At 39.9% G+C, this 24,943-nt stretch overlaps 1 protein-coding gene across 1 annotated transcript in view; it reads left to right on the top strand.

The window, feature by feature from the left end:
- Positions 1–258: 258 nt before the first annotated feature.
- LOC306771200 (heparan sulfate glucosamine 3-O-sulfotransferase 3A1-like) overlaps positions 259–24,943 on the top strand; it is a gene marked incomplete at its 3' end in the record, with an annotated part of 36,222 nt that continues 11,537 nt past the window's right edge. The window contains exon 1 of the mRNA XM_079260307.1: positions 259–854. Within this exon, the coding sequence (XP_079116433.1) occupies positions 292–854 (563 nt within the window). The 5' untranslated portion in view covers positions 259–291. The remainder of the gene's footprint in view (positions 855–24,943) is intronic.

Here is a 24,943-nt window from a genome sequence, read left to right as displayed (position 1 = left end):
ATACACGTGCGACTGGTGACTGTGGCATCCTCCATCCAGCAAGTGAAGGCAGAGTTACCTGAGTGCTTAAATTGCTGTCAACTGCCTAACAGCAGCTGTAAGGTTTTATTTTTGGTTCTTTCAAAGAGCGCTCTTCCTCACCTGTTCTCTTTGGGCACCATAAGGTATTTAAAGAGGAGTTGTGTTCCACAGCACACAGTGGGTGAAAACTCAGTCCTTTCATGGCAAGAAGACTCGGTGATGTCCGCTTAGCATGGCTGTGGCTCCTGCACCGACCACCCAGGGACCGGTATGGCTTTTAGCCGCATCCATAAACTGGACCCCTGGTCGCGAGGCACCTTCAGGAAAGCAGCGGTCATGCTGTGCTGCTTCCTCGCCCCTCTTATCCTCCTGCACCTCCTCACCGACCGGTGCACCTTGCCCTCACCAGTCACAGCCTCCTCCTATCGGGCTGCGAGGCTTTCCGACGACTTCAGTCCGATGAGGACCAAGAGACTCGTGTACGAATGGACCGGAGCCGGGTCGGAGCTGATGGGCTACGGGGCCGCCAGGCGCGTCTCACGGGTTCTCGCGGATGAGCGCGCGCGGAAGGTTGTGGAGCTTCCCGACGAGTCTTTAATGTTGCCGCCTCCGGATTTAGTTGTTTCCAGGAAAGTGTCGCCCAGGTTTGCAGGTAAACTGAGTCCGCTCGGGGAGGGGAGCAAGAAGCTGCCACAGGCGCTCATTATCGGGGTGAAGAAAGGAGGAACCCGGGCTCTGCTGGAGTTTCTCCGGGTTCATCCGGACATCAGAGCAGTGGGAGCGGAGCCGCACTTCTTTGACCGCAACTATGACAACGGACTCGAGTGGTACAGGTAAATATCGATTAAATAAATTGCTTAAAACCTAAATAAAATGATAATAATAATAATAATAATAATAATAATAATAATAATAATAATAATAATAATAGAACCCTTTTAAGCTAAAATGTTTGCGTTAAAATGTTCGTAATTGAGATAAATTAACCAAGACTGAATGCAGACATGGAAAAAGTGCTTTAAGTTCGATTAAAATCTCTATTTAGGTCTACATATTGTTTTTGGTATTAGACTGACATGATGATAGATTGTGTTTGTCCAACTTTTTATTTAGCCTCCAGTGCATCACTGATAAGACACGTCTGCACAACTCAAAAATCTTTATTTAACATCTCAGCATGTAGAAGTTGCCTAATTGCAGCTGAAATAAGGACCATGGACAGCCTGTTGATTTATTAAAGCTATCAGGCCTGCTTAGATGTTATCAGTCAGCTCATTTTGTTTCACATTTAAGGGTTGACTGGCTTCAGGCTGCTTTGGTCAGGACCATAGTGGAATCGCAGTTTACAACTTGGCTACGTTGGGAAACAAAACAAGGATAAATCAGGTTATTTAAATCTTTAGAATTACTAAAAAATGTACTTTTTTGTTGAGTCGCATTTGATCACTTCAACTGTACTTAATTTATTTCACGGCTAGTGTTTAAGCACCCTAACACAACAAGCAGGGCTTTTTACTTAAATCATTTTGTTGTCCTTTTGACAAATTTACAAATTATGCACATTTCTGCTTCTCTAAAGCCTTTAAACTGCAGGAATCTCTGACTTTACACTGTAAAACAAGGTTTTTCTTTCGAGATAAGCCTTCATCCTTAGGTGTGCTTTAAAAATTGTGGAAATAAAATGATTTAACAGAATATTTAGGTCAACAATTTAGATTTTTCAAATGCTTTTGTGGCACCCACATTAAAAAGTGTTTTTTCTTTTATTTTAAAACAAATTGGAAAGTACAACACAGAAGTTCACGGCACAGTTGAGCTTAAATGGTAAAGAGACATTTTTAGTTTGCATGTGCTTTCTGATCCCATGTAAACACACACACACAGAGACACACACTCTCCCTTGATATGTCTATTTCCTCATGGAAGAGTATGCTACGTTTCCCTCGCACACGTCGAATTTGTGATTGATATCATCTGTCACTGTGAGAGTATGTGAATGAGTGTTGTGTGTTCACATTTCCACAGGCCTGTGGGGAATAATGGCTCTTCCTCTCACTGGTTCTCTGTCTAATGGGGCATTGCCGACATCGCAGCTCCGTTATTAAGAAGGATTAGGGCCATAATGAAAGGTTACCTGAGTGTCTCAGGAGGTATAATTCACCTTTTGATTGAGTTAACACTACACACAGCACCCTCTAAAAGCCTGGAGACAAAACTTTTACTCTTACTCACCAACAACTCCCCTCATACCCCTGTCACTCCCCCTCCTCTTCCTCCCTCAAACTCTGGCTTTCTCCCATCTCCCACTCACACACCGCCCTCTTTGTGCCTCTCTGAGAGTGAACATTCTCTTTTTGCCATCACTCTTTCACACCCTTCTGTTTACCTATTCATCCATTGTGGGGTTTTATATCCATAAGGGTCCCATCTATCCCCAGGAGTTGCCAAGATTCTCTGGAATTTGGATCGCCGCTCCAAGGACAAACCTTAGTGTCGGTTCATCTTAATGCTGCCTATTTAAAACAGGAGGACCCTTGAATTGGAAAGAGGGGTAGATAACGGCTAAAACAGCGCAGCCCACTCTGCAGGAGTTCATCTTGTGTGCCTCTGCAACATCTGAGGGTCCTCCTGTTGGTAGCTTTGTGCCTTTTTGGAAGCTTCCGATTTGATTTGAAGCTGTTGAGTTGAGGTCACATGGTTTTTTTTTTTCTTTTTATTGTGTGTGTGTGTGTGTGTGTGTGTGTGTGTGTGTGTGTGTGTGTGCGCGCTTTGGATGTACTTGTCCAAACAAGAAAATCGGTCCAATTGTTTTGTTTTAAGGCAATAAACCACTTCAGAAAAATAGCTTACGGTTATTGTGAGAGAGCTTTAAAGAAATCAAAGCTATGAGAGTGTTTAAAACACACCCGACGTACTCATCATCGTCATCTAAATGCTGGTGTGTTCAGGCTAAAACACCATGAAGAAATGTGCAGACGATGAATCTAAAGAGGTGCTACAGACGTAACCGGTCAAAAGAAGAACAAAAACAAAATGGTCTTTAGTTGTCTAAAACAAGACAGAATTTATTAACATGTGTGTCAAAATTGGTTTTAAGCTAAATTTTAAAGAGGCATCAAACATTTAAAACAACTTTTATTTCACATTTATGGAGAGAAGTTTGCCTGTTGTTGCTTTCTAACAAAGTTAAACTGATTTGTCTTTCACGCCATATTTGAACTATTTTCAGCTGAATACAAGAGACGTTACTTTGTATCAGAGATGTCTGATATTATGTGCCTGATATCGGCCAATAAAATGCAATATTGGAAATTATTGTCTTTACTTTTTAAATAACACTTTTACACAAAATGCAAATAATGTCTAATAAAATCTTCATTTACGTTTCCACTAATTCAAAATGACAAAATATAGGCAATGTCATGTATAGTCTGAGATATTTTTGTTTGCTTGGCACAACTCACCCCAAAAATATCAGTATTGGTCGATATCGATATCTGAGATTAAAAGTTGTTGGATATTGGTAAACAAACCATTATTAAACATCCCTATTTTTTTTAAATTTTTTTTTTACTTTAAATTTTTGTATATTTTATCTCATTTTAAGTTAAGCTAAGTTCAAGCCAGATAAGTTTATTTTAAGTCCCAGTATGCTTAAATCTCAAAAAGTAAAAGTTTGCAGGTAAATTTAACCACACAAAACCCTCAATGTGACTTGATTTTCTCTCCTTTTCCAACTTTCATAGACGTGTTTGGATTATTATGAGAGTTTATTGTCTCCTAAATCTAGCTGTGCAAACACATTTTTAATTAATCTGTCAATTATTTGAGTTAAGAGTTAAAAGACTTTACTTTGGTTTTAAATCAAATTAAATAATGGAATATTTTGAAAACATTTTTTTCCTTCACAAAACCAATAAAAATATAATATAAAATTTTCTTATAACTCAGAGGCTTGTCTCAGATGTCGTGCACAGTTCTGGCGTTTCTTTACACAGGAAACCAGAGCTAACCGGCCGGCCATTCAGTGTTACATTTCACTACACAGTACTTCGTCTAACCACACACAACCCGTTCAGGTCTTGTTGTGGAAATGGACACTTCAAGTGAACAAGGAGGTCAAGCACAAGCACTGTGAAGTGAGGCAGAGGTCTCTTTTACAGAGGAGTCACTATTATGTTTTTGGCCTGCTTAGGTTACTGAACACCCAGGCTTTCACCTGTCTGGACCCTGCTCCCTCAGACGTCCAAAGACCAGCTGGATTAGACTTCATCTGATCCCTGAGTGGGTTCATTACACTCCATTAAAAAACATGTGACCACAAATGTATTTGTAAAGCAACAAATACACTGTGTTCCACACAAAAATGCAGACAGTGTTTTTTTACACACACGCACAAAGACATAAACAGGATATAAACATGTACTACAACCTAAATGTCAGCATTTTTTTCCATTCGTGGTTGATCTGTCAAACTTACGTATGTCGAACCAAAAGAAATCAATGAAAATGGTAAATTTGGCTAAAAAAAGAAAGAAAAGTCACTTTGAATTAGAGTCTTCCGTGTTTGTGAAGCTGGCCTTGTTTGAAAGGGAGTTCTGTAATAGTAATAAAAAAGGGTCCAGATCATAAATACAGTGAGCCAGTGGGGAAACCACCCCTGTTTTGTAGCCTGATCTGTTTTTCTGTACCGCACATTAGTCAGCGTGGCAAGATAGTTACAGATGTGGATAAACACAGAATATGTGAAATATAAAGCACAATTAGAGATCCAGATGTAAATGTGTGAGATGATAATAAGTGCTCTGTGTATGTTTAAAATGCAAAAACGCTATTTTTTTCATACCTGATTAGCACTTTTGCCCACAGCTCTTTAGTCATGTTTGTTATAAGAAAACACAGTTACATTTGTCAGTTTCTATTTTTATTTTTCTGTGAAGAGTGTATTCCCAGTATTTTTATTTTTAAATGAGGCTTTTCTGCGAAGCTTCTCAAGTTGGCTCTTTTAATTAGGTGTCAGTTTAAACTCTGGTCTTTACTTCTGCTTTAAATTTTTTCCCTGATCATTTATAGTGTGGAGAAGTTTGGAAAATATGACATAACTAAGTGGGAGAGGCTATATGTTAAAAAACTGACGCATTCAGATGCTCGCATTGGAGCACAGTGAGATTGTTTTACTGTAGCAGTCGCTCAAAAAGCTGCACGTCCTCTACACAGCTCCCTGTAATTTAAGCCATTAGCATACACCTTGGTAATTGTGCCAAAACCTTTAATGACGATATATAATGCAAGTTTTAGCATGCATGGGCATACCGTTTACCCTGTCCCCGCACCATGTTGTCATAACAGAGAGCACAGCCGCTGAGTTAAAAAGCCAGGTCGAACAGAGACCTAATTGTGTGTGAGTGTATATATCAGTAGAGCATAATTTTGCAAATGTCCGGCCTCAACCGAAGTGTATCAATTATGCTTTCTGATTTCACTCACTGCAGCTGGATGTAAACTTGGCAAAAATACTAAAATTGCACGTATTGCAAAGTTTTAATTAAAGTTAAAAATAGTTTTTTTTCCCCTACCATCTGCTTCCTTTCCTGCACCCAGTTTAATACAAGTCTACAAATAAATAAATATATAATAACTTACGTGCATACTTGGATTTATTATTCATATTAGACCAACGCACAAAGAACATGCAGAAATGTTTTTCTGGTCTTGCAAGTCTATCTCTGAAACCTTGAATAAATGCATCCCCATAGTCTCTTCATGGAGGCGTTGAAAGGAGCAATTTGTTGCTCATTTCTCCAAGGCAAAGTCAGGATTTCAAAAACAGAGTTCAACCATTTCCTCTAATTGAGCCCCTTTTTGATTTACCATATTTTGACACTTGAAAATACCAAGGAGTAATAAAATATTCTTAAAGCTCCCTTGAAATGGCTTGGGCAGTCATTTGCGAGCATAGTGAGACAAGACGTATCATGAATGCTAAATGTTAAGAGAAGTTTCATGCGAGAGAGGAAAGTTTTTAGCTTGTAAAATTTGTCAGCTTAGCTTTCAGGTTTGTATAAAGCCTAGCCCAAATTTAAGTCCAAATATTTAAGCGCTTGCATGTTTTCTGTCTCGAAAGAATGCATTGTTTGGCTCAGATTTTCTGGAATAAAACTACATCTACGAATACAGCAGGTGGAGTAGAGGTGACTGGCAGAGTTGGGGGGGGGGGGGGGGGGGTTCAGCGTTGAATGTAACATGATCAGCAGAGACCTCCACAGCACAAGCTTTGGGTTGCCTTAAGATTGCGAAAGTGATTATCGTGGTGTATAATTGTACACTGAGACGCTCGCCTCCTGCTGAAGGCATGCAGCCAATAGCGACAGCCCCCACCCTTTCTCCTCTCACTGACTCCTTGACCTCTGCCGCCCCCACCAACGTCTTTGCAGCTGACCTCTGGAGCCCACATGCAGAAGAGGTAGATAGAAGCAAAGGAAATATCTAAAGCAGCCCTTGTCAGCAGCTGCCCTGTGGCATCCTGGGAATCTGCCCTCCAATGGGTGGGTGAGGACAGGCAGCAGGTGCATGGGGGTGCTTTGCAGACACCACCTGGGTCTCCTCCGCTAACACCTGATGGATTCACCTGACGCACCTAAAATAAGACTGTTTCTTGTGTCCCTCAAAGCCACCGAAAAGAGGGAACCCTTAAGCAGGTTGATCTGGTGCAAATATTTCAGGTGTCAGGGATCAGCACCTCCCGGAGCTTTGATGAACATGTGCAGAAAGGGAGTGTGATTGATCACAGTCAGGAGGGTCATGCAGACGGCTTCTGCAGAATGTACCACCCTCTGAGTTCACAATGCCAACAGATGGTACTGTAACACTGGGATCAGGTTACATTGTTTCTAGGATTCAGTTGTTTGTTCACTTTTGGGTTTATGTGTACACTAGCGAGCAACCTGTCTGACCCCGCTGTGCCTCAGACCCAGCTAGCTTAGCAGCTGTTGGCCTTTTTATGAGGTTTCAGACCTGACATTGTGAGGTATTTATTCTGGGATTCATGTTTCAAATTGAGCACTTGAGGTCCCTTTTTAAAGAAAAAAAAATCTGCTTGACTCCAGAACTACACAGCTCTTTAAAGCTATCATGCAGTGTAATCACAGTATTGTTTCCTGAGTCGAGATGTGTGACCTTTTTGAAATATTTGTTCTCTGTCAGATCCCAAGTAACCTATTTTCAGGCAATATACTGGACCTGATGCCCTTTACAGTTTGACATCTATGGTATTGTCCTTAGACTCAATGGAAACCTTCCAGGTAATATTTTCTATATCAGCAGTTCTGCCTTTAGGCATTTCATGAACAGAACCACTGAAATGTAAAAAGAAAGATTAATTTTTGCAGTTTTCTGTATTGTTTCTTTTTAATGAAGCTCAAGTGTTATCCTTCCTCAAACAAAGAGCAAGTATATCCCCCCCTATCATTTGGCACCACCGAGTCAAGGGGCTTTTGACTAGACTGTCTGAGTGCTCTTCAGAGTAGGGAACTTAACAAACCGCAAGGCAACTCCTAGAAATTGATGCATATGAAGACTTTCAGAGGATTTGCCAGAGAGCTTTAGGATTTTGAGAAACGTGCCGCCAAAACCATGTTATTTGGGCAGAGAAGAGCTCGGTAAATGATGCATGGATGGAGCATGTATGTGTTACAGCCCTCAGTGGTGCGGATTGGCAGAGCGAACCAACGCTTCAGCGTGATGGATCTTTCTTTCCCATCTCTCAGGCTGCAGCTTTATCACAGGACAGGGAGCCCTCCATATTTTCCACAAGAGAAAAGAACATAGAAGTCCAGAAAAAGAGGAAGAAGAAGTGCTGTGGAAAGCCTGGGAGCCAATAAAAAAAAAGAAGGAAGCTGTTTCCTCTTGGGTCCTCCATTTTTCTTTCCAACTGTAGTATTTTTTTTTTTTTTTTTTTAAGATACTTGGTTTAGTATTTTATGTTCATGTAAACTTAAAGAGAAAAAGAAAACATTTGAAGTTCTTCATGTTTTTCACAAAGTCTTTTCAAGTGTCCTTCTTAAGCTTTTTGGCTTACATGAAATTGTTTTCCCCTTCTGTGTGTACGCTTAAAGGCACAGACTGTCACACTTGCAATGTGTGCTATCTGCAGCTGCCTGTGTGGTGATAGGATGGCGACAAACAAACGTTTCTTCTTGCTCTATCGGGGCTACAGGCTGTGCCAGTCGCCTTGGCAGATTCCACCCAGCAGACACGGGCAGAGGCTACGCCAGACGGCTCCTGAGGCGCAACATCAGTTTGACTGCCCAACCTCTGTCTCCATGCAAAACATTGAATTATACGGCAGCAAAGCTCGAGGCGTATGTGTGTGTGGTTCTCTCGGTCCATGTGAGGGATTGGCATTTTTTTGGCATGGCCAGCAAAGAGACCAACATCCTTTTCCTTCAGATGTTATTTTTGAGCTGTCAACACTTCTACAGCCAGCGTATTCTTTATATTCCAGCTAGATGACGAACAAAGAGTTGCACAGTACTGATGAGTGAAATAAAACATGCTGAAGATTAGGGTTTGGCAGGACTATAGACCATGACCAGAAATCCTGCACAATTTTTAAAATAGCCAATAATGGAGGTGGTGAATGGAGGGAGAATGACAGAGTGGCATTTAATCTGCTTTGAGAGCTATTTTATTCAAACAAAAAGCACCGTGGATCCATTGCACGTGCGGTTTCAGCAGCTACCTGGTTCTTCAAGTAAAAATCCAGCTGTTCAAACAAATGCTTTACATCAACACTATTGTGCTTTTGCTTGTGAATGGTTGCATGGCACAAAAGATCCATTCACAGAGCCACATGGTGGGATTTCTCTTTATCATGCAACGAAATTGATCACAAACACACGTTTAATCAATTTTCTGGGACATTTTAGGTCAAACAGGAGTCATTATAACTCCAGCTGCAAGATTATGAATATTTTCTACCATTTTGTTCATCTGGAGAAAAGATGGCACAAGCTTTACTAACTACCTCCGAATGTCTGGCAGCTTGATTAAGGAGAGAAACGTGTTAGAAAATGAGTTTGCCACCCCACACTCGTTTATTGATAGATGGAGTGCAACAGCGCAACCTGCGTCTTTTTACATAAAGATGGAGGAGGGTGATAAAGGGCCTGTGCAGCACAGGGCCTGTGATTGATGTGCCCACAGGGGAGCGTGGAGAAGCCTCACAGTAATTCAATTAATCTCAACCTGAACACTAGTAATTGCTACTGTAACTAGGTCTGACTGTACATTAGACAGGAGGGAGATTTCTGTCAAAGAAACATGTCAAACTAATAGAAGTAGGAAGGGATATTGTCAGTGTTGTGGACTTCCAGTTTTTCCACCATCATCCGTTCTTCTGCCAGCAAGGTTTTGCATGTTGATGAGACGAGAAGGAAACCGATTCCCTCAGAAGTGGAACGGAAGTGAGAATCATGGCAGGGGAGAATATTGATACGAAATCTGTAAGCAGTACTTCTCTCAACAAAGTTTGAGAATTATCTGTGAAAAGAATTGTAATTTTAAAGCAATAACCCTTCATTTTCTAAAATGTTCGGCTCTGACTGAGAGTTAGATAAGATCATTATCCTTCTCATATCTGTCCATTAAATATGCAGCTACAGCCTGCAGCTGATTATCTTCGCATATAACTGAAAAGAGGAGAAAACTCATCTCAGGCTGTTACAAAATGAGCTTTACAGCACATCCAAAGTTTGCTAGTTGTAAAATCTCATTTGTTTAATCCACAGAAAAATGGTAAAAATGTCTGCCACTGTAGGTTGGGTGTAGATGGGGGATAAAAAATAGTCAATGGATTATATTTAAATAACTCTTTTTTTAGTCCTGACTGCTCAGATCACACTAATACAGCACACAACACAACATAGAGCTTAGTTTTTTGGCACTGACATGGTCAAATCACCAGCCTTTGTACCGGCTGCCCTTAGTAAGCTACAGTCGCCCCAGTTGGCAATTGGATTTGATGTATATTTGACTAACCTGTGCTGTAGACCTTAACAGACAAGCATAGAGAAGGTATCAGCCATCCTGTCTAAAGACTGTGTCATGCCAAGCTGTTTTAGACTTCCTGAGGCCAAAAGAGGATTGGGGAAAAAAACCTCCAGGTGTTCTTTTCTTCTGGTTGCAGTCACAGTAGTAATAAGACTGCATGAAAGCCAGGAGACAGTTATTCGAATAAAATCACTACTTGTATTTGTATTTCCTACACTGTCTTGATGAACCCTGAGCTTCTCTCTAGGGCCACTTTTCTGTTTGGTGTCAGTTTTTTAGGCCTAATATTTTTAAATGTCTCACTTACACATACATCATCGATGTGGGGTTCCCCAAACTTGGACAGATGCACAACTCCACCCTCCTTGTTTTTCCTCCCTCAAAAATTATCCAACATATTCAGCTTTCCCAGTGGATTTCAGAGAAGGGTTCCAGTTTCAGTATGTTAGCAAACAAGCTCAGAAATCAAATTCAAATAATCAAATTCAACTTTCTATTTTTTACACATTTGATGTAAAAGTTTTCTCACTGAGAAAGTGTTAAGACTCCGACTCCAAACAATCTGTGGTGTAGTTTAGTACCAGCATCTGAACTTTTAGTTTTTGGACCTTTATTTGTGTGCAGTGGAGTCACAGCACTCGAGGTGCTCAAACATTTTCTTTGTCATTTTTAACACATCTACAGCTGATGTGAAAGTATTTTTTCTCAAATCTAATCCAATTTGAGCATTTAGCTCAGGGGTGTCCAGCATCAGTCCTCGAGGGCCACAGTCCTGCATGTTGTCTTTATATATCCCTGCTCTACCACACCATTATCAAATAAAATGGATTCAGCAGCCTACGAAGCTCTGTGCAGTGGCTCAGTAATTTGAGCCAGGTGTGTTGGGGCAGGGACACATCACAAACTTGGATTGTGGCCCTTGAGGACCGGGACTGGAACCGGACAGCCCTGATTTTGATGAACATAAAGCATTGTCTAGGATATCAGAACAGCTGTCTAACCAGGATGTAACCACATCTTTTATTTGGTATCTGTTGCTTTAACATAAGAAAAAAAAAAAATACCAGTGAGAATAATAAAGTTAAGTGCAACTAAATTCGCACTTACCCTTTTGTTTTTGTCGAGTTTAAAACCAGTTTGTAAATTCTGAACATTGCGTTGTGCTTTGCTGCTGTGTACTCCGTCAAACACATGCACATGACTTTTATTCACTTCAGTGGTTATATCAGATCTTTGTTTTTCATTTTCAACATATCTACTTTATATTCTACTCTACTCAGATCAGCAGTGATTTTATTTTAGCACCTCAAGTTATTGATCTTATTGTTTCCTGTGAGATCCCAATAGTGGCTTGAAGGTGTTGACCTAGAGACACTCAAAGACAACACGTTCTAAGCTAATGTTATGTACCTTCCTTCAACACGACCTATAAATCTAGTTTACAGTAAAATCTATTTTTCTCTGTGTCCTACATCTCTTTCTCCTGCCTTTTTCCTTTCATGAGTTTGTCTTCTTGACTAAACATTTGTTCTAGACTCTTAATTTTAAGCTGGATCCTGAAGTTTCCGATGCAGAGCGAAGCATTTGTAAAACCGACCTTGTTATATCAATACCTTTTGGTATGTCTTTGCATTATTATAGGAACTTATTTATGCAGCTGGCTGCTTTTGGGTCAGCAGTGGGCAGTTTGAAGGGTGAAACAACATTGTGGAGCCCAAGTACACGTCAAGTCTGCGGTGGGGCATGGCTTCATTATGTAATTATGTTGTCAGGGCGATTGTTTACTCTGACATCTTCGTCTCACATAGACACATCCTCCCTTACAGTTAAAGCATCAATATGAGGAGGAAACTGGTTATTTAGCCACCAACATAGACAGATGCACAAGATATAGGATTCAAAGTCTTCTCTAATAAGATGGTAGATGCTCTTTATCCACTGCAGCTCCCACTGCTGCCTCCTCAAACAGACTCCCATCAATTATTAATCCAGCCAATTAGCAGGGTTGCATTATTCACCAGAAAGCTGTGAGCACATCCATTAACTGTGCTGTCTCTCCTCATTGTGCCTATCCCATGTACAGCTCACACAACCTGCAGTCCTCGTTCCCTCTTCACATATTTGACCTTCCGTTATATTGTTATATAATCGTGCACCATTCTAAGTTTCCTTCATGACAATCTGGGAAAGAATCTGGGAATGCAGTAGCTTCAGTCGACCAATATTTCTGGACGTCCGGTGTAGTTTCCTGATGTCCAGATAACTGATATCCTGAGTGAGACTTCCTGTTTTGTGCATGATTGCTTACATGCAGATGCATCTAAATAAAAAAGTGATAAAGATTGTTTAATGAATCCATTTCTGTTGCTTTTGTTTTCCATCTAACTTGTTTGCATACATTCAGACATGGTTGGGCAATACTTGGAAATCAAATGGATTTGTAGGGAAAACCAGCAAGGTTTAATTCCAGATTTTTCTCATTGCCTTCAGATATTTATATGCACATATTTTATTAAAGGATTACCTGCATCATTGCATTTTCAGCTAAGCATTCATTTGCCTAAAATAATTAGGGTTTTAACAGTTTAGATAATTGGTTATAGCCTTTAGTGTCAATTAAACCATTTTTAAAGCCTTTTACTTGTATTTTATGCTAACTTTTAACAATGGTGTAATCAGCAAAAGGATTCAAATTCATGTGTAATCAAAGGTAAAAATATAAATAAGAATCTGAACAAATAGACTAATGAACAAATAAAGGGGAAAGGAACAACAGACTCAACTAAATCCATAAGCGAAGGCGATTAGGTGATGATTCAGCCTATCTTTGCAGCCGAGGCACAGTTGTTTTGCTAAGTGTCCAATCGTGGCAGCTACTTTTTATGAGCTTTTATGCTGCCGAGTTACGTTAGAACTAAACTGTATTTTCTGAATGGTCTTGAAAATAATTTACTAACAAGTTCTCCCAGTTGTGATTAAGTTGGTGATACGGAGATGATTCATGTGATAATCCAAGTATTTGTGAGAGTTTACACCATAGTCTAAAGCTGCACATGGTTCTGTAAAATAAAGCATTGGGCTGTTTATAACAAATCAGTGTGAACAAACAAACAAAACAGGCATGCTAGCATACTGACATGCATAAAAGGTTTTGCCTTTCTCTTTTGATTCATCATTTTAGTTGCATAAAAGTGAGTAAATCAAGCCTGCAAAATGATTTTTTAAAAAAAGCACAAAGATGTAAAATTGTTCAGATGATTGTTTCCACTGCAGGAGCAGAACAGTGCATCAACACAGGTAAACAGTGCTTCATGGTGCCAAGCATGCTAAATGTAAGCATCCAGCATGGTGTCAGCTGTAGCCTTCGATGCATCGCCCACTGACTATACCCATGTATTCTGGTGAGGGTCGTATCCCAGCTGGCTCTGGACAATAAGAAGGATTCAGGCAGAGGTAGAACACAGAAACTCCAGAACGAAAGGGACTCAGCTGACCAGCTGGTTGGATCTCCTGAACACCCTCGCAGTGAGGCGGCTAACCGCTGCTGCATCGCCAAGCAGCTCTGAATATTAGACACAACTCAAAGTCCGATTGTTTTTACAACTCCAAATGTTTCAAATCAGAATTTGAAAAAAAAGGTAACCCTTTACATTAATGTGAGGAAGCCTTTTTTCTGTCATATTTTGCTTTGAAGAGTAAATAGACTACTGTTTCCCAGTGATCCATAATCAGAGAGAACTCTTATCGCAGGGATTTATGGCCTCTCAAATCACTGAACAAAATCTTTTCCTGTTTGTCCTGCATTTACCGGACACACAAGTCGGCAGCCGCACGTGATAAAAAGTGATTTATTTTCATTTGCTTATCTGCTTAATTGATGTCCCCCAGGCCTCCCTGGGAACCATAATTTCATTACACAAACAATTTAGAGAAGTTTGATTAGCACAAATGAGAGTTCAGCACCCCCACTTAGTTCACATGTTGCTCTAGTCTGGTCCTTACATTTGGATTCTTGCTTATGTTTACATGAACGCCGTCAGACTCAGCATTTCTACCGGAGTTAAAAATTAACCTGAAATGTTGCAGCAGTTACATTATGACTAGTGAATCTGTCAAACTTTAATCACTTTGGTATTTTTAGGCACAAGTTTCACACCTTGCTGAGCTTTACTTCAGTGGAAGGAGCCAAGATGTGGCTGATTTAAAGTCTTCTGCAAGATTCTCTCTATGCTCGTTGAGATGCAGCAGCATTGATTTTATTGTTTAGGATTCATCACAAACATTGATTTATTGGCCTTCAAGGACAGGTGTGTAATTAGGCTCATTTCATGGAAGGGGCTCACCGCTATTGCCTCAGCTGTTGCAGCCCTCATCAATGATTCTGTGCTTCATTCACCCCACCACATGTTAAGTGAGCACTAATGGAAAGGCTTAATCCTAAAAAAAATGCACATGCAACTCGGTGGCTTTCGTGGGCAGGCCGTTCCTTTGACATACCATTTATTACATCATGTTATTTTCCATTCAGCCCAGCAGCAGTGAATATTCTTTTTCACCACCCATTTTTTTTTTTCCCTTTCTCCTGTGTTTCTTTTTCTCTTTCTCCCTCTTTTATCCACTTCACTTTCAAACAGGGCTGGATCTGGCAAGGCGTAAATCCAACAGGAGGGATTTCCCCCTCACCCACAAAGCTTTAGGCATTTGGCAGTCGAGTAGCAGCGTGCAATTCTGCTGCAGCTCTCCTTGATGAAGTCTTGAATGGACCCTTTTTGGAAAAAGTGGTCATTTAGAAGAAATGAGTTTATAAGCATGCACAGGCACACAGACACACTTAAGATGACACCTTTAGCACTTTTGCAGACAAGCTGTGTGCATATTTAAACTTTATTATAAACACAAGTAAGCTATGGAGTGTGTGCCTTTATTAAGGAAACTGATGCTTACTGTTTGCAAAAAGCCCCTTAAACTTATGTCCCCATTCAAAGGCCTGTAATGATAAGCAAATGTGATTGAAAGTGCCTCATAATATCCTCCATTCCACTGTCATGAATATGAATAGCATTAATAAGCCTTTCGTTTTGGCTTGCTTCTTCCCCCATGAATGTGTTCATTTGAATGATTATGCCCGTCTAGCCCCTCCTCCTTATTCTCTAATTCTGATGTGGACTTACTGTATTTATTAACACCACAGCCTTTATCTGTATTTAAGTCACATCTGTCATTCAAGGCAGGCAGAGCTTGACTGAGTAGCGCTGCAAACGTGCAGCCATTATCTCTCTGCAGAGCACTCCCTCAATGTTAATGTGTTTTTAGGACGATTACATCAATGTGAAATATTGAAAAATACCACTCCTGATTGATAACTTGAATCATTAGGCCCATGTCTCCTCCCCCTTAAACACCTCATTTACCATCTCCATGGAAACACACCAGGGTATGGCCCACAAGTTATCACCTGCTCACATGATATCAAGTCATGGTGCTGGCTTTGTAATCAGGTGGGCTTTGTCGTTACAGATAAAAACCAGGAAAACAGCTGCATGGGCTGAATGTTTGTGATGCCGTCCATAAATACACCACAAACCTGCTCGTAAAAGAATGAAAACATAACTGTGGCTGTAGAAGTGTAAGTGCTTTTCACTCAGTAGTCTAACTCAGCATCCAATCTTAATCATTTGACATGGAAGGTGAATTAGTGAACACGCTCTTTTAATCCATTGGTACCAAACATCCTGTGGTTGGACATGACAAATAGATAAGTATTTTACTGAGTCTACCTTCTAAGTGCCAATACATGTTATAGAAAGTGAAGATTGGATGATGATTAATGATTTCAGGGTACAAACATAACTGGAGGTTCAATAAACACTTATTTCTGATCAGTCGTCCATGCAGTTTATGTTTGCAACCAAACTCCAGCAACAGTTGATAAACGGTCTTGTTACATCAGCAAGGGTCCTGTAAAAGTAGCCAAGTAAAATAGTTGGCCCAAAAGTCTTATCCCTGAAAAACTGTTTTAGATAAAAATTTAAGAAGTTTTCAAATCTTACACGTACCATTTGGCTTCAAAATGACCAATGACTCTATCTGGGAACTTTGGTATGTTACCAGCTTCTCCATCTCTCTGGAAGATCCCCTCTCTCAGTACATTGGAACATTAGCCAAATAAAAGTAGTAAAAGTTTTGTTAAACATTAGTTTAAAACAGCATACATTTTTGCAAGATAATGTATTATTGAGACTTGACAAGCCTGCAAGACTTAAAATGATGACTTTGTTCACGCAACATTGCTTGAAAATAAGAGTAAGTCTATCTTTACTCTTGCACTATAATCTGACCAAGGTGTACTCTTGTCTAATAGCAGCTGGCAAAGGTGACAGACTGCTGTGACCTCCGGATGGATGGATGGATGGATTTGGCTTCGGCTTCACTTCATAGTAACGTCATAGAATATGTAGAATATGTATCAGTACATTCCTCTACTGGACCTAGTTTTAAAATTCTAAACATTTCACTGTTCACCTTTTTATTTTTTAATAGCTAAATAGATACCTGCATTTATGAGCATTTTACCATATACAGTGTATTTATAATTTATACACAAGTCCGATAGTAAATGACCTGACTGTGAGCCAGACAGATGAGGCCCAAGCAAGATCTTCTTCCACCTGCTGGAGCAGCTGACAATTTGCCATAAAACAAAGACACATTAAACACATCTTTGCACATGAAGACTGTGGTCACCCTTACCTGATAAGTTGGTTAAACACTGAGTAAATTCCCAATGATCCGTTGTTTGTTTATTCTCCAGTGTGGCCTTGGTCTGGCGACAGAGTCTGCTAAACTGCTCCATCAGTCCAAACAGTGATACGTTAATTAGCATGTGGCTGTATTTTATATGTATTTTATCTTTGTATTTTGCTTTTTTGTGAAGCACTTTGTGACTTCTGTCTGTGAAAGGTGCTATATAAATAAAATTTACTTACTTACTTACTTAAAAAAAGACTTATTTAAAACAAAAAAAAAAAACCCCAAAAAAACCCAACACCTTAAACAGATGTTAAAGTGTTTTTCATTTGCATACATATCTGATGTGTTGCAGACAACAGCAGGAGGATGTATTGTAGCATATTTAGACAGTTCACAGCGGCACCTCTTAGCATGCTCTGGCACCAGCCAGACATACTGTATGCCCACCTTTACAGTTGCAGGAAATTAAGACTGAACAGTTAAACTCATACAAAACCCGTCTATACTTATAACGTTGTCTTTAAGTTGTGAAATATTTCTTTAGGAGATATTTCAACCATCATTCCTTAAAGTTGCCGGGCACTAAGAAATTGCTTTGGGGTTTGGAATGCTTGCAAATTTATATGTGCACATACATGTACTGAACTACCGATACATATGCACATACACATAAATACTGTATATATATTTATAATAAATTTATGCTGCAACAAACATGTTTATCCATCACCAACAGTTTTTATTATCTTGATTTGATGCTTGCATTGTAAGGGGACAGGATCAGGGGCATGACATAAACCATCTCATTGGAGCACCTGGGTTGAGTTGGTGTCACCAACATTTAGGTTTTGAGTAACACTATAATATAATTTTAAAAGAAGTACCAGGACTTTTTCATGTAGCTTGAAGCGTTTTGTGACACTTTGTTGTGTTTGTGTAGGTTTTCTTTCTCTTCTCTCCAAATCACTTTCTATTTTCTGCTCAGCACCCTTTATAACGGGAAGAAAAAAAAAGCAATCTGCACTACAGTATGTCCATTGTACTAACCCTGACAATGTTCTTCTGTATAATTACATTCTATTTCTAAAGCCATCCGTCTTTCCTCACAAAGAGCTGACAGGCTAAAACATTAGCACATTGTCAGCGGCTCCTCAGACGCCGCAGTTCTCCGGCACACTTTATATTATCATGCGCTCTCAACTCGGCTTCCCAGATAGGGTTACCTCTCTGCAGTCTGGGGAGAAAGAGGAGGTGTTTTCCTGTTGCCAGTGTAGCTCAGCCGTGATGGGGCCTCCTGGATTCTAACTGGAGGTCTGTTGAATTCTGGGTCACAGCCCAGCCCCAGGCAACCGCTGGCTGCACTTTAGCCATTCTGTGTCATTTTAGCTCCTGTGACATTCCACAGTGGGTCATTTTTCACCTTTTCTTCCAGAGACAACCTGTTCTCCATCCTGCCCCACCTCACTGGCACCGCATCCAATCGCAGCAGGCTCGTGCAACTGTTGCTGATAGCACGGCGGCCTCAGCACCTCAGCATCACCTGCATCACCATAGCTCTGCTGCCTCAACAGAAAAGGAGCCGCGTGAAGTTCCATTTTCCCCAGGCTATTTATTTAATGGATAATGCAAGGGACGCAAAATGGAAATCGCACAGTCGACCATGTCTTTAACCTCAGCCCCTGCCTGCATGCATTCATTCTCACCACTAGTGAAGATAAATCATTGGTGTAACTGGGTATTACCGAGTTGATAATTTATTCTCCAGGAAGGTTGAAGGAAAAGCAGAACATTTCTTTCAAAAATGTTCATTTCCCAAGTTTTATAAACCTATATATTGATCTGCTTCTGTCTGTCTTTGGCACCAAAATCTAGGGCAGAGATTGTGCATGCATTCTTGTAATTAGTTTATGTCAAAAGAAGCGATAAAGGGAATGGGTGGGGGGGGGCATTCATACATGCTAATCTCTGGCCCTCTTTGTGATGTCAGGATGGCTCACAGGGTTCAAACTTCCCTGGTGTGCTCTCACTGTGGCTTGGCACAAGGATGAGGAAAGCAATGTGATGTGCCAGGTGCTTTGCATTCTGTGCTTGGTGGGGGGGTGGGTAGGAAAAGACAGAGAGGAAGAGCGCTCAGAGACAGTGTAATCAGTTACACTCTCCGATACTGCCGGACACTTAACTCTCATCCCAAGCTTCCTCTGCATTCCCCCTGTCTAGTATCTCACACTGTCTATCGCCCTTCTCCTTCTCCTCCCCCCGTCTGCTCAGTCTAAACAGAAACTCGATCGCCAGGCTTCGTATGCATCGCCTATGTGCAGAACTTCTCTGCCATCTTCAGAATTTTTTAGGTAAGCTTAGACTCTTAACCCCATGTGCTCCTAAAAGTGTTTAAAGTTAACTATCAAATGTTTGGGTTTCATTATGTTACAACTATGAGATTGCATGTGGAAATGATGTTTTACGGCCCCTTCCCTCGTCTGCCTGTAGAGTCTGAAACATAGTACTGTAAGTGAGTAATAACTGTAATGAAATTCAGCGCGACTGCAGCTGAAACGTACACCAGCTCTCTGCTGTGAGGTAGTCCATTGCATGTGAGCGCAATGATGCTCTGAGTTCACAGCGGAACAATCTGCCAGACCGTCTCCTCCCGCTCTGCTTGGCTAAGGTGCTACCTGACTAATTTTGGCTCCTCTATATGCCAGCGCTTCAACAGAACAATGACTCCTTTTCAGAAGTTGTTCTATTTTAAAAAATCCCAAGCGGTTTATAGCTCTCAGAAGCAGAGCCAACAAGACTTAGACATTCAACCTGTCAAGTTTTTTTTTCCCTTTAATTGTGTGTGTGGTACAGTGCAGGAAGATTTTGAGCAGATAGGATTCTGTATTATTGTCAGTGCATGAATATGCTTATCTGTGCCCTGAATTTGAGATGAAAATACAGCTGAAGATGAAAGCAGACTCTAAAAATGTGGGTTTGCAGGATGCACATGACATCCTCTCCAGAAGCTGTTTGTGGTTTAAGTGAGGGAAAAACAGTGTAATGCAGGAGCAACCATGCACACATAGCATGGCGTCTACCACGCCCAGCTCTTCCTCATGCTTTCCTCTCCCCCCACTCACAGATTGTGTATTAAAGATGGACATCACCCACTGGTCTGTGAACTACTTTTGTAGTTGGATTTGTAAATTTAGTCATTGTTATGTAAGCTTTTTGCTGATTATCACAAATAATGTAATTGTTTTAGGGTTTTAACTGTGTTTGTTCATTTTCATACCAGCAGTTCGGTGGAAGCATGCAACAAATCAAAGCATCACAATACGTGTCAAGAATGTATGAATTATGGAACATAAATTAGAAAAAAATCTATTCTTGGCTTTTCAGTCTTTATAAACAAAGTTGGCTTATATCACATATGCTGACAACAAGCAACAAGAGAGCAACAAAAATGACATGAAATGAGTTTAAACTAGTGATGACCATGCCTTTTCACTGAGTCTCAGTCCTGCAAATGTTGGGGGTTTCTCTGCTGCAACACCTGACTCACTTCACAAAAACTACATCGACTGAGATCCCACCGACTTTTTTTTTTTTTTGTAACACCAAAAGTCAAAGTGAAAGACACTGACCCGTCTTTTCAAAGTTCTCAATGTCACAGTCCATAGGTGAAAGCGAGGTATGACCTATACACAGAACTACAGGAAGGCAAACCTAACTGAGAGCTTATTATTTACAACATAAGACACTGCTGCAAAAGGAAAACGGAGCAACAGTATTTACATAAAGAGAGCTAACCAGAAAACTTAGAGATGAGAAACAGAAACCAGGTGTAACAAGGGCAGAAGTAAAGCAGCAATAACATATTTTAAATAAATGGGACAGGGGTGCCTGAATCAAATAGCTGAATTCCCTCCTCTGCTTGGTATTCAGCTCTGCAGAGGCCACTTAAAAGACGTAGGTGTGTTGGACAAGGGATGCATCTAAAAGTTTCAGGATGGTATTTCTCGAGGACCGGACAGGGGCACACCTGAACCAAGAGAATAAAGATTGTGACAGAAACTCGAAACTAAAAGACCAAGTTAAACACCGAACCCAAACAGTGACCAACCAGGACACACAGGAACACATCAGCCTTTGAGAGACATTACACACATTCCACTTTTGGCTAAAGCTGCATATAAAGAGAATTTAAACAGAAAATTATTAGAAAAGCAAACTTTATGATGGACATCAGAATCCTTTGTGTGTGGAACCAGACTTACAGTAATTATGATATACTAGACTTGTGTGTGGAAATGCATTGACTACTTCAAGGCAACAATGAAAAGTTGCCGCTTTTTGAATAAAAGATAATTGTAACCATCATGTCGTGGCCTGGTATCACACTGTAGTAGCCTGTTTTTTATTGGCTACTATTTTAGACTAAGTACATGCATTCATCATACTTATCTTCTCCAACAATGTACATTAAATATTTCTCTTCTTGTGTTTTATTCTCCAAGAATGCATCTATAATAAATCAATAAGGCACATTCTTTCTTCCTTTTTTTTAACATGAAAACTAACGTTGAATTGGACCTAAAAACTATAATCGATGTGATTTGTTCTTAGATTCAAACAGATTAAAGATGTGGACCAGCCTGTTCAGTACATGGTGAACCGAAAGACTGAAAATTACTTTCAATCAAGCCTCCATTGTAATAGAAATCTTAGACTTTTGGCATAACAGCATAATGAAGGAATATGGTTGGTTGTGTCAAGGATTTTTGGTAAACATTGACTCGATCAGTTTGTAACCAGTTCGATTTGCTGCTTTTTCTTCTTTGCATACAAGTAAATATGAAACATAAGCTGTCATTTGCTTCAACTTTAAAGCCTTCCTGAAATGTTTTTGTGGGCAAATAGAACTTAACAGTTGTCTTATTTTTACTGAAACTTACATTTCAGCAATTTATAGCACAAAATACTTTATGTATAAATGTAAGATTTCTAAGAAATAAGAGACCACACAGAGTTGAAGAAGTAGGACATATGTGTCATATGCATTATATAATAATATGCTCATATGTTATTTAACAATTATTCCTGTTAAGTAAAATGAAGTGCTTTAAAGAGCTGCAAATGTTTCCTGTCTGATAACAGAGAGGACACCATCATCATAGTTTAATAAGATGCATTTAAGTAAATGGCTTACATAAAGGAGCTGAGGAATACTGGAGAGGAAGAAGATTTTTTTTTCCTTTGAGTAACGGGGTGGAAAAGAGTCCTTGTGGAGCCGTTTCAAGACTGATGAAGAGTTTCACTTCAGTTAAAAGAAGAAATGTGTAATGGATTGTTACTGAGGTATCAGCATACCAAGCATTGGAAAGTCTCAGGGTTTCTTTTACCACCATATATGTGCCTAAAAGATGAGAAAAAGTTGAGGTGATTTTCTTTTGTTTCCAAAGAAAGATCTAAAACTGACCTTTAGTTGTCAGAATTTAGTCTATGTTTGTGAAAAAATAACAAGGTGTTTTCTTTATCGTGTTCATATTTGTGTTCCTTCGTCTTCCTACACAAGAAGCAGACGCAGTAGAGGCGCACAGACAGACAAGATCCCAGCCAGCAGAAATGTGGCCCATAACGAATATCTTTTTAGTGACAGTCTATGTGGCATATTCAGCAGCTTGTAATGTTTATATTGAATGTTTCAGCAGCTCGAAAATCACCATGGCATTGGTATAAAAGACAAAAGCCCCAGCCTTTTGTCATGGGTAATTATCACTGAGTAGGCCCCGCAAAGCCTTCCATTTGGCTCTGAACAAATTCACATTTAATTTCGCTCTCATGAATTTGACACAGGGCTTTTTAATTTTTTTTTCTCCTTTTTTCTTTTGTATTCAAATCAAGCTTGAATGTAGAATTTAAATTCCTACGGAAGTGGGTTCGTCTTGAGTTCTCAGAGTTTCCTTTGCTGGATGCTCAACCAGAGAAAAAAGAATCAGACGAGCTATAGAGAGACCACATTATATTTGCTAATGAAACCACCTTCAGTGTGGGATGAACATTCAAAAATGCAATACCTTGAAAATGAGCTTTGGTATTAAACCCAAGTTTAGGTGTCTTATCTTCCACAAGCCTCTGAGTCCCTGACAACTGACTCGGCAGAATAAGAAATAGCAGTGTGCTTTTGCCAGAGCTGATCCCCACTGAAATGTCATCTCCACAAGCTCGGTCTCAAACTCCTTATTTCTCTGAACAAGTGGGTCTGAGAAAAATGAAGTCAAGTTGGTAATGTGGGAATCTGCTCAAAGCTGTATGCACTTTGTTCTCTTTGGGTTATATTTAGTTATTAGGTCTTATAGCAATTTAGCTTAATGCAACATGGACTACTAAAATGACAATTAAGCCTCATCTATGCCAGACTTTCTCAGTTTCTGTCAATTTTTCAGCCTCTCCAGGCTAATCTCAGCTAATACAGACACATGGCTTATTCCTACCATGTTTTACACCCTCCCCTGAAATGCATCTCAACAGGTCATATGTGCGTAATTGCACTTATCAACATTAAAAAATCCAGGTGTAAATACTCCATGGCATGTTGAGAACATTAGAATTCACTAGCTAAAGCCATGTAGAGATGAAATATTCAGTTAAGTCTTGGTTTAAATAACTCTCACATCTATAGGAGCATTGATTGTAGATTTACCAGGTATTCTGTATGCTGTACAGCCTTTGTTTTAAACAGCCGCTGAAGATTTCTAATCATTAAGCCTCATTTGTGGATGCAAAGGTGAATAAAATGCTAGCATGCATGCTAACATTGCACAAGTCGCATAAGCTCCAGTTTCCATCCCTCCGTGCCACTGAAATGTCTGCGCTCGTCCAAAGGTTTATTTACAGCCATAAGTTATAAAACACTTTTTCTATTCAGGTTTAGCCATTTTGTTTCTCAGAGGGAACATTCTGGGGCCGCAGCACTGAAGATGTGACAAAGACTTCTGTAGATACATGCACAAGATCATAGATCTTAATTGGATTAAAACTGGAAAATGTCAGTGCGTGTAAAAGTACTCCATGTGTTAAAAATACCCACAGCATACTGTATCTAAACCATTTCATATGGAAGCAGAAGAAATTAAACTGAGGGTGCATATCCATCAGGATTGTCCGCTAGATTCGCTTCAGTTGGAGACTCAGCTCAGTTGTAGGGGGGTGCAAACCAAAATCGCATTCACGTGCTCTTTGGTCAAACAAGACAAACCATTAGAATAAGATATCCCCATTTCCACCAATGGTGGCGCTCCACTAGTATTTAGCAAAAGAGGACAAAACCCACGTGAAGAAGAAAACTAAGTTTCTTCCATAAACATGGAGATGAAACTATTGCTGTTTTGGGTTTTTTATACGCAGCATAAACAACAGACGAGGCAGAGGACTCTTAACATGATCGCTATATTTACCCAACGCTACAACAAATGCATAAACAACAGACAAGGTAGAGAAGACTCTTAACACGATCGCTATGTATTTACACAACGCTATGGCAAATGCAGGAAGTGACTTTTTTTTTGCAGTCCGAGACCTGCTTTTGTAGGTGGACCAGGTCCGCTTTTCTGATCCAAATCAGAATTCTTTTGGCGTTTTTACACAAATATGCAAACTTTTTTGTATCTCAACTAAAATTTCCATTGCGGTTGTTCCTATTAGAGCTCTGCTTTATTGTGTTTATTACGTTGTGTCGAGTTGAGCAAGATTTATATTTCATTTACAGAACAGTCATTTGTTTGCTTGCATTGTTTATGTTTGAGGTCTGTCTTGATGAATTGATATTATTGCCAACTACAGTATTTTCATGTGTTTTTCCACGCTGCAGACCTCTCTTGGCCACCATCAGTTAAATATTTTTGTTGGCGTCTTTTATGTTCAATTACGTTTCTTTTTCTCCATCAAATTTGACTTCTCCTAACAATTAGTTGCTCCAATACACACGAGTTCAATTAGACAACTATGCAGACTTTGTGTGAAGAGATCTGGCCCTACACAATGCTCACTCCAACTGTTTTACACATTTGCGTTTTCATGTTTACCTCCTCCAGCTGATATTTTTTAATCTAAACCATTCCTCTCTGAACTGGCTCACCCT

This window comes from Telmatherina bonti (assembly GCF_933228915.1).
Source record: "Telmatherina bonti genome assembly, chromosome: 21".
NCBI classification, from domain to species: domain Eukaryota; kingdom Metazoa; phylum Chordata; class Actinopteri; order Atheriniformes; family Telmatherinidae; genus Telmatherina; species Telmatherina bonti.
The sequence above is the reverse complement of the archived record's forward strand: the minus strand, read 5'-3'. Positions and strand labels throughout refer to the sequence as shown.